This window comes from Lactuca virosa, chromosome 1, assembly GCF_052849685.1.
Source record: "Lactuca virosa cultivar CGN04683 chromosome 1, Lactuca_virosa_CGN04683_v6, whole genome shotgun sequence".
NCBI classification, from domain to species: domain Eukaryota; kingdom Viridiplantae; phylum Streptophyta; class Magnoliopsida; order Asterales; family Asteraceae; genus Lactuca; species Lactuca virosa.
The window spans coordinates 102,726,551-102,738,155 of record NC_136426.1 but is presented as its reverse complement, the minus strand read 5'-3'; the positions used below and the strand labels follow the sequence as shown (position 1 = coordinate 102,738,155).

Below are 11,605 nucleotides of genomic sequence, written 5' to 3'. Positions count from 1 at the left end.
TAACTTGTTCAATTTGTCAAACTTTCTTGTCATATCCTTCACAGAATCGCCACTTGCCATGATCATAGATTACTTTGATTTTTGTTAGAATTTTGGGGTAATAAAGGCACTTGGATATCTGAGAATTATGATTTCACTTTCAAATCAAAGTATTTGGGTGGTACTCCCTAATCTTTGATTGGATAAGACTCAGAAGAGATTCAGAACAGAGAATGAAATGAATGAATTTCGTGAGTACCAGAAAACTAACCAAAATTGGTTAAAAACCTCCTTTGTCTGAAAACTGTCAAAATTGTCATAAAACCGTTTTTTCAGCAGTCAAAAATGTCATAAATCCCGATTTTCTATAAGGATTAATGCAAAGCAAAAACAGGTCAAATATTCAAAATTTGAATTTATGATGCATTTTTAATACAGCAGTATAACCCAAATAAAAATTTCAGCTCGACCCCAGCCAGGGGCTCTGCCCCTTGGACCCCACTCCCAGGGGCATTGCCCCCGGACCCCCGTTCGTTCAGGGGCTTCGCCCCTAAATGACAATATACTTTTAATCTTGAATAAAATTACACGGGTGTGCACTTTGTACCTTCCTTACTTGTTTAATATTCATCAAAATTGATTTTGGTCAACAAGTCAACTCATTACACTTAAATACAATTAGTGAAAAAAATCATCAACGTGATATTAGGTGACAAAATTATGATGATTGATAAACTATTAAAAAAATCTTTAATTCATCTAAAAAATATTATATACGATGATCTAAATATTTAGACAACTGAATATGCCAAAAATTTATGATTATTTACTTATTTTGTTAGGATATAGGTAATATTTATCTTTTAAAAAATAAATTTTATTACGATTAAGGATCTCTGTTTATGCGCCGATTAATCCCGTCTAGACCGATTGGTCCCGTAACCCTAATCGATCGTCCGACCACCGCCTAATGATTTTTACAACCTTGTTTTTAATGGATTAAAAACAAGTAATATAAGTAATATATTACTTATATTAGATCTAACGCTTTTTTTTTAATGGATCGTATATAATGATGTCTCCCTTCTTAGTTTTGTAATCATTTAATGAAGACTAAGCTGGAATCTTTCAAGAAATAACCATGACTTTGGTTGTGGAAAGCAAGGTCAAAACGGGTGGCTATATGTAATTAAGTATTGATTACAGGTCTTAAACAATTATTGATAACATTTTCTTGATTATTTTCATCAAGTAGACTCTTAAATTTGTCTTTTATATTAAAATATAAAAATAATGTGACAAATTTTCTTAACATACTACACTATATGTAACGTTAAAACATATTCTAGGTATTTATCCAGCTTTTATAATTTTATAAAAATAACCATTATATTTATTAGGTTTTACAAAATTGATTTATATCTATTTATTACATTATGGTGTGTTTCGCACGGAGCGTTTGAGATCTTCTGACTTCCAGTGTTTGACAAAACGCTCAATTTTAAACAAAAGTCTCGTTTTGATACTACAAACTTCTAGCATTTATTTTAAACAAAACGCATCAGATCTAAAACTATTAGCTAGTACCTAACTATCAGTTACCCTCTACATGCTATCCGCTACTGCTAGCGCTATCAGTTAGTTTTAGCGGAGTAAAAAGTTTTAGTTGTATTGCGGAGCTTGAAGATGCTCTAATAAAATGAAATTATTTAACAACTTCATTTTATTCAAAGCTCTTATATCATAATCTATCATATTTAGATTAAAAATGTTACTTTTTGTAATCGTTTTTATATGTATATTTGTTTTAACGAAAGAATATTTGTTGAACTCGTGCATTACCATTTATTGTTTATTTTTTTATGTTGATTATTAAATTAGTTGATGAAAAAGGATAAAAGATCGTGTTTACTTTATAAAGTGTTTCTTTATGTCTTAAATTATTTAGTCAATGAACTTTATGAGCTCCCACTTACAAAAATCATATCGAAAAACAAGTTAAATTACTATGTAGTTCACAAAAAATTGTACTCGAAAAAAGTGAAGTAATTTCTTAGTATTTGTTAATTGTTATATTTGTAGAGGAGATTAATAACAGCATTTTTTCATATAATCATTAAATTAAAAAATAATATGTTTCCTGAAAACCACATATAAAAAAATATACTATTAGTTAAATTACTTTTAAAATATATTTTCAATGAAAAAAGTTATATATATATATATATATATATATATATATATATATATATATATATATATATATATATATATATATATATATATATATATATATATATATATATATATATATAGGGGATGGTTCCCTTCAGATTAATAAAAAATTAGAGATTGTGAGATTAAATATCAGCCAATGGAACTTAACGTCAACTGTTAAATGATTAAGGGGTATAACAGTAAACTTCAAATTAATGTTCAGAAAGCGAACACCTTCCTTCTCTAAAAATTATCACATCGTTAAATCATCGATTTTCAGTATCAGTCACGTAATCATATCATCCAATCTTCAACAATTATTCAATATAATAAAAAAGATCCTATTTTTACTGAATCTGTTATCAAATTAATCGCAATCTTCAAATCAAATCGAAGAAACAAGCACCTCGCAATCATAAACAAAGCATTTGAAAACTGAATCAAAATCAATTTTCATAAATGATGTCGAATCCAAAAGAAATTGACAAGTCGGTCGCAACTGATACTATTATAGCTGAAATCAATTTATCTCGTAACGACGAACAAATCGATTCAATTTCTTTCACTTCTGAAGAACTTCAAAATACGATTTGTATTGAAGGTACAACTAATTCGTTTTAATACTACATATTACATTACAGTTTCTACACTTCATTCTGATTCTTTTATTATACAATATAAATTATGAAAAATCATATATGATTATACAATACAATATGTGATTTAATCATATAAGGAAGAATAATCATATATGACTGTTCATATCTATGATTAATCATATGTATTTATAGTTTGTAATTATGATTTATCATATATGTTTTCAAATTGAAATCTATATTAATATTATATTTGGATGAATAATCATATATGATTATACATCATAAAATATGATTAATCATATATTACAAACTACAAATACATATGATTAATCATACATGATTAAACAATATCAAGTATGATTATTTATAAATTAATACGTATAATCATTTATGATTACACAGTATATTATATGATCAATCATATAATACAATATACAAATACATATGATTTAACATCTAATAATATATTAATATCTAAAATCATATATGATTTTTATACTAAAATATAAATACATATCGTTAATCACATATGATTATTACAACATAAAATTATATAATAACATATTTGTCATTCCCTTCTTTTATCAGGTGAAAGTTCCAATTCAACAAATGAATCATATTGCAGTAACATAATTGAAGAATCTGAATATAAACCAGATGTCCCTACAGAATTTGTACCAGTTGTAAATAGTGTTTTCAAATCACTAAATTTGGCAGTAAAAATGTATACGGATTATTAGAAATGTCAGGTTTTCATACAAGACTGAGTAGCCAATCAAAATACAATAGCCAAATAATAAAAGAAAAATATGTTATATGCAATAGGGGTGGCAAGGATAAACCAAAACCTTGTGATACGTTGGCTACAAGTTCTGTCAAGAGGAAACCAAATTCAAACAAGATAATTACTGGGTGTACAGCAAAGATTATATTTGAAAATGTTTATGGAACAACAGATTACAAAGTTAAGAAATTCTTTGAAATGCACAACCACCCACTGGAAAGTATTGAGGAAAGACCTTATACGAAAAAGGAAAGAAAGATGTCATATTCTGAAAAAGAGTTTGTAGTACGTGCATCAAAAGCTAAAATTGGTCCCACAATGGCTCACAAAATACGAGCACTTTTGAAAGGAGGATATGAATATGTAGGGGCGAAGGTAACAGACTACAAAAACTTGAGGAGAGGAGTAAATAGAATCTTATGTTACAAGGATGCTCAAATAATGATAAACAAAATGAATGATCATAGTGATCATTACCCAAATTATTCATTTGAGTTCCTACGTGATGGAGATCTGTTGGCTGCTATGTTTTGGGCAGATGAAAGATAAAAGGCTTTTTATGCAGAGTTTGGAGAAGTTATATCTTTTGATGCAACTTTTAGAACAAACAAGTAAGTTAATGTATATAAATTCAAACATACTATTAATCAAATATGATTGTACTAAACACATTTTCTTTATATAGGTATAAAATGGTATTTGTTCCATTCACAGCAGTTGACCACCACAAGAAATCAGTTACTGTTGGTGCTGGGTTGCTGAGTAGAGAGACAATTGAGTCGTATGAATGGCTGCTTAAAGCTTTTCTTAGAGCTCATGAAGGGAAAGCACCAAAAATTGTTCTAACTGATCAAGATGCAGCAATAAAACAAGCAGTGGAATCTGTCTTACCAAATTCAAGACACAGACTATGCATGTGGCACATAATGAATAAACTGCAAGCAAAGGTATAATAGAAATACATTATATAATCATATATGATTATATAGTATTATGAAAGATGATTCATATATGACTTATCAGATATCATACTATATAACCATATATGATTAATCATATATGATTAACTATTCTAATAATATGAATTATCAGATAACATACTTACTGTATAAACATATATGATTACATAATATGTAATATGATAATACAGTATATAATCATATATGATTATATAATCATATTATTAAAATACTTAATCATATATGATTAATCATATATGATTGATATAATGATATATAATTAAGTATTTTAGTAATATGATTATATAATCATATATGATTATATATGATTAATCATATATGATTATAATAATATAAGTTATCATATATCATACTATGATTATGATGATACAGTATATAATCATATATAATCATATATGATTATATAATACGATTATATAATCATATATGATTAATCATATATGATCAATCCTAGGTTACAGTACATATATGATATATGATTAATCATATATGATTAATCATACATATATGATATATGATTAATCATATATGATTAATCATACATGATATATCCTACATTACAGTAATCATATATGATTACTCATATATCATATATGATTAATCATATATGATTACAGTACATATATGATATATGATTAATCATACATGATATATCCTACATTACAGTAATCATATATGATTAATCATATATGATTACTCATATATGATATATCCAAATAGGTATATAATTTATACTTATATAAGCAAAGTTGTTCATTCATAGGTTACTGGCGATTTATTTAAAAACAAAGACTTCAAGAAAAGATTTAACAAGCTTGTTTGGAACATGCATATCAAACCTGATGAATTTGAAAAGAAGTGGGATTTAATTATTAATGAATTCAATCTGGAAGATAAAAGATGGTTCAATGATATGTTTGAATTACGTGACAAATGGATACCTGCATACTTCAGTGACACAAGAATATCTGGATTGATGAAAACCACTTCAAGATCAGAAAGCATGAATTCCTTCTTCAACACTTACTCTCAATCTGGAAATTTACTTTTACATTTCAAGATGAACTATGACACAGCAATTCAAAAACAAAGAAATACACAACAGGAGCTTGAACATCAAACAAAGAAGGTGGTATATAAATTTATTTCACCACGACCAATAGAAAAACATGCTGCAAAAGTTTATATAAGTACATTGTTTTATGAAGTACATAAAAAAATCTATAAAGGTTCCTGGTACTGCCAATACGAACATCTTGGAACAAAAAATGGATGGGAGTTATACAAAGTGGAACAACTGAACAAAAACAGTGATCTAAAAACAAAAATTGAGGTAATATATTCTTATTTTAAATTTGGTTGAATCAGCACATAATATAAAAAAATATTCAGTTATGATTATAAAACACTTAATGCTTTAATTTTATTTTGAACAGGTAAAAATAAAACTTCCAACCAATGATGTAAAACGTACTTGTGAACACTTCAACCGCTTTGGGACTTTATGCAGACATGCATTCAACATACTCATGAAACATGGAATTAAGGAGATACCTGAACAGTACATTGAGAATCATTGGAGAAAGGATGTGATATCAAGGCATTATAATTTTGGTAGACATGTATATGATATAGGAGACAGTGAAATTAATAGATCTGTCAATCAAGCATACTACAACTTTGAAGCATGTTTGGAATACGTAAGAAAAAATAAAGAAAAAATGGATTTGTTTGTTAAGAAAACAGAAAGCATGCTAAAGGAATATGAAAACGATCCTACAAATGAATTGCAGAAGAATAGGACAGATGTTGAAGAGGTAGGAAAGCTTATGGGCATATCTATTCCAAAAGACATTGACATCAATGTTCCAAATGCTCAAAGCAATAAAGGATGCGGAAAGAAAAGTAGAATTCAAAGTGCAGCAGAAATAGCGTATAAAAATTCAAACAAGCAAACAAGAAGATGCTCAGGATGTGGAGAAAGGGCTCTGCATAACTTGCGGACATGCCCAATCAAACTTGCAGCAGAACAATCATCAAAAGCTACATAGATATTTACTGCTTTAATCAGTAATGAATAAGTCATGAATTTTATTTCAAAATAATATACTTTTTGTTTAGTACACTTTACTCTTTTTATAAAACAGAATTTAGTCTGATTTTGTCTACTGGATTTAGTCTACTTTGATAATTCTTTCGTTGATTTGATAATATATTCATTCATGATTAAACTTTTATTAAATGTTACTACAAGCATTTAAGATTACATATAACTGTTATTCAATACATGTAATCATTACACATAACCATATACAATATTCATCTGTATAACCATAAAATATTATGTAATACTACTTCATATGTTTTGTTTAATCATAAGTGATTAAAAATATGATTACACATAAAAAACATCTAACCATTACATATAACCATATACAACAACATCGTTCCTAACAAATATACAACACTGCTCATAAAAAATCTAAAGATAACAATATTCATCATCATAGAATAACATCAAACATGATAAAATCTTCAATAACAAACAATTTCACAAGTCTCAAATATCACGTTCCCCATTTTCCAAGATTCTTGTTCTTCATATTCCTAGCAAGATTTTCATACAGATTGTAGCTGACTCCAAGAACTCTTCCACCATTACTTAGAAAGATTATCTCCATTGAACATAACAAATCTTTACTACATATCTGATGTAGAGAAATGTTGTTCATTAAAAAGAAATATTCTTTAAATGAACAACATTCCTCTACTTCAAAGACATCTAGTAAAGATCTGATATGTTCAATGAAGATAAACTTTTTAAGTAATGGTGGAAGAGGCGTTCTTGGAGTCAGCTACAATCTGTATGAAAATCTAGCTACAAATAAAAGAACAAGAATCTTGTAAAAATGGGGAACATGTTATTAGATACAGCAAAATTAGTTCTTTTAGACTTATAGACTCCATATTTTACCTGAAACAAAATGGAAGTTGTTTAGATCATAAATAAATAATGGTGATATATAAAAATTGAAGAAATTAATAAACAAAACTAACCATTTGGAAGTATAATGACTCATCTTTGAAGAAATATAAGGGGTAGCACGAGGCTACCCCCTTTATACAAACATAATCACTTATCAAAAATGCAATATATATTTGTACAAATCAGTTTTCATTTATAAAGAAAAGATTTTTCAATACAAACACTAAAAAACAAAACTAAAATCTTACAAAGATAAGATTATGCATGGTGATGTATTCCATGCAGTAAAGATAAGCTCACTTATCAAGAAAAAGATATAATAAATTATAATGTGTTGTACAACAAATATAATCATTTATGATTACAAAAACATAAAAAAATAATCGATACAATCACTAATGATTACATATAAGCAACATATAATCAATACTAAAAACATAAATTACATATAAAAATATAACATAATCACTTATGATTAACATTCAATAACATAATTCACACAAACAAACTTACATAATAAAATCCACCAAAATACATATTGACTTGTTTTCCATCACCATGTTTTCCATCATCATAAAAACAAACATTTTTCACAATATCCATAACATACACAACATAAACAAACTTGTTCATATAACATCATCAATAAGAAAATATTCAATCAAAAAAAATTTGACATCCTTCTTTCTATATTCCATTGAGCATCATATGAATGCTTACCACGAATCTTTTGATCAACTTTTTGATACTCATATGCAGCTTTCAACACATCATCACGCTTTGTATTAATCTCAGAAGTTAAAATTGTTGCTACATATTTCAGTCTCAACCTTTTCCAGAAGAACCACCTTCTTTTGGAAGACCACATTTCCATTTAGAACCTTTTTCTCCAAAATAACTCTCCATATGTCTCATAGCAAAAACTCCACAATCCACTTTGTTATAAACTGTCCTCCATGGCATTGTAAATCTTACTGGAGTAAGATTTTTATCAGCCATTTCATTTGATTTAACATGATCGATCTCTTTTAGATACTTCAAAAAAGACTTTTTCTGAAAATCATATATGATTTCAAGTCAGAAAAATATAAGTATAATAATTATAAAACATATCATATATGATTTCAAATCTAAAGAATAAATATCATTTGAAACTTACAAGAGGTTTAAAAACTGCACCATACTTATCATCGAAATCAGCATCATCTGCACCATTATCGATAACCTCAAAAGCACGTTTCTTCAGATTCATAACAATAAGATATATGTGCTTATGCCTCAAAACCGGGAAAAATACCTAACATCAACATGTATAATATTATAAATAAAATATTAATATATATATATATATATATATATATATATATATAAATGTATAAAAAAAATATACCATATCAACATCCTTCAAAACCTTCAAGTCTCTATCACCAGAAACACTGCGAGAGAAGTTGTCCTTGAAAACTTTATATTTTGCAGTTTCATTCAAATGAGTATATTCAAATGACAAAGTCTGTAATATAAGAAAATCATAAATGATTATATAATAACATGTAAATATTTAATAAAAAAATTATTAAGGATTATCAACATATGAAAAGCAAAGAATAAAATAAAAACTTGCAGTGTCAGAATTCATGAACAATCTGAGTGGAGAATTAACAACATCTCTAAATTTCTCTTGATGATTTAGTATACGAGACCATGAATCAAGAACACTAACATGCAAATGGGTTTTTTTAAAAAGACTTTCATAATTAGCTCTAAAACCAATAACATCTGTTTCCATAAGCAATACAATATCCTTGTATATATTTAATTAAATGTTATTTAAAATAAAAAATTATAATTATAAAAATAAAAAATTATATTAAAAAAAATTACCCTGGATTTCCTTGAAGATTGAAAAGCCATTCACAAACAACATTTTCTACTTGTGTCAAACTAGGTTTAAAATCAATTAACTTTTCCTTAAATGGTGACTTATAAACATAAGAAAACTTCATTTGTCTCTTTCCTTTGATATCCACTACTGATGTTGCTTCTTCATTTATATCTTTAGGTTTGCCAGAAACAGGTTTTGATGGTTCTTCTAATGTACCCAAAGGGGATGCAAAAGAAACTGGACGACCATCAATAACATCAACATTTGGAATAACACACTCTGGATCAACACTTGGTTTTCCCAAAATAACTCTATCCTTAATCTTTTTCTTTGTCATCCGTTCAGAAGAAATTTGACTTTGAGATGACTTCTTGGAACCTTCAGAATCTTGACTAAATCCAAGACTAAAACTTGGAACAATATCATTTTTCATTGATCGAGTCTCATTTGAATCCTTGTTTTTATTTGAACAATCTTCAACATTTTCTGCCCAATAAAATTATAAAAATCATATATGCATAAACAATAATTATAAACACAATTATATATGAATAAACAATAATTATAAACAAATTACCTCCATCTTTGTTTTTATGATCATCCTCACCCAAATTTACAGTCCTTAAATTATTAAAATCATAAATGAATCATCTATATAACATATATATATATATATATATATATATATATATATATATATATATATATATATATATATATATTATGTATTAAAAATACATAAATAAATACTTACCATCATCAATACCAGTCAAATTCAAATTCACATAATCTTCAACTAGTTTCTGATTTAAACAACCATCGGTACCTATAAAATTCAAATATAAAAAATTAAAATCATATATGATTAAAGTATATATAATAATAAAATATGCCTACCTTGATCCAAAGTTTTAAGAAAACTTTCAACAACTGGATCGCAAATAAATTGACTAAAAGATACACCTTCCTGGCTATCAATTAGACCCACACTCTTAGTAACATTTTCGACAACAGAATTTAAATTCATGGCCTCTTCTTTATCACATCCACTTCCATTTCCTTGTTCATCATCTTCATCATCATCACCTTTACCTTCAACATGATTTTTACCAATATTGCCCTCATGTGGATCACTTCCATCCCCCTGACCACCAGAACATTTCTCTTGATCATAATCTTTAACATTTTCATCATCATTAAGAAAATCATTCCCATAATCTTCATCATTAACTTGAACAAAACCAGGTGTTAATATCGGTTCTTTATATTTTTGTGAAACATAATTGAAATCAAAACTTTCTGTGCTTAAATCTTCAACAGGAAATAGTAATTTCCAATTTTTCAAATTTTGACTTTGAGGAAACTTCAACACTCCCTCGTATATCTTTACAAGAAGATCCTTTTTCAAATCCTCCATCTTCTGATACATACATGAAATTTTACTTTCATACACCTACATAAGAAAAAAGATACTTACTACTAAAATACTTAAACATAAAAAGTCATAAATGAATAAACTAATTAAATCATAAATGAATAAAACTATAGAATTACCTCCACATCACTAACTTTATTAACATCAAAATCTTCTTCATCCTCATCACATAAATCCTCTTCACCATCAGATTCAACCTCATCACCACCAGATTCCTCCTCATTATACTCAGATTCTTGAAATTCTTCTTCAACATATGCTTCATTAACATGTCCACATCCAAATCCTCTACTCTCTTGTAAAATATCTGTGACATCCCCTAATTCCTCGGCCAGAAAAGACCGATTTAATTTATGCTTTTCAAATAAAATTAGAGAAATCCTTTTAAAAGATGTTGCGGAATTGGTCCCCAAAACAAAACATGATAAAAGTTTATCAAAACCTTTCTATAAGGAAATATATATTTTCATTTCATATCAAAACCTCGGGATGTCATGTTCCGATACAGATCAAAAGCATAAACAAGACATTATAAGCCTTTCAACAGTTATTTACAACTACTGGCCTATAATCCAAAAATCTCTCATCATCATCCGACTATGCTCGGGGTCCACTACCTGTAATATAAAAATCTGACAGGGTCAGGCTTGGGAGCCTGGTGAACATATAGGGTTTTCAACCCACAATAATAATAAACTTATTAAGTTCATCAATCAACAATAACCCTGATTACCCATTCCCGT

At 27.5% G+C, this 11,605-nt stretch overlaps 1 protein-coding gene across 1 annotated transcript; it reads left to right on the top strand.

Annotated features, from left to right (window-relative positions):
- Positions 1-2,658: 2,658 nt before the first annotated feature.
- On the top strand, positions 2,659-6,610 carry LOC145118532 (uncharacterized). The gene is made up of 7 exons (XM_079054226.1): positions 2,659-2,797; positions 3,384-3,519; positions 3,621-3,954; positions 4,118-4,190; positions 4,294-4,526; positions 5,323-5,892; positions 5,996-6,610. The coding sequence occupies exons 1-7, from the start codon at positions 2,659-2,661 to the stop codon at positions 6,608-6,610; spliced, it is 2,100 nt and encodes a 699-aa protein (XP_078910352.1).
- The last annotated feature ends 4,995 nt before the right edge of the window (positions 6,611-11,605 follow it).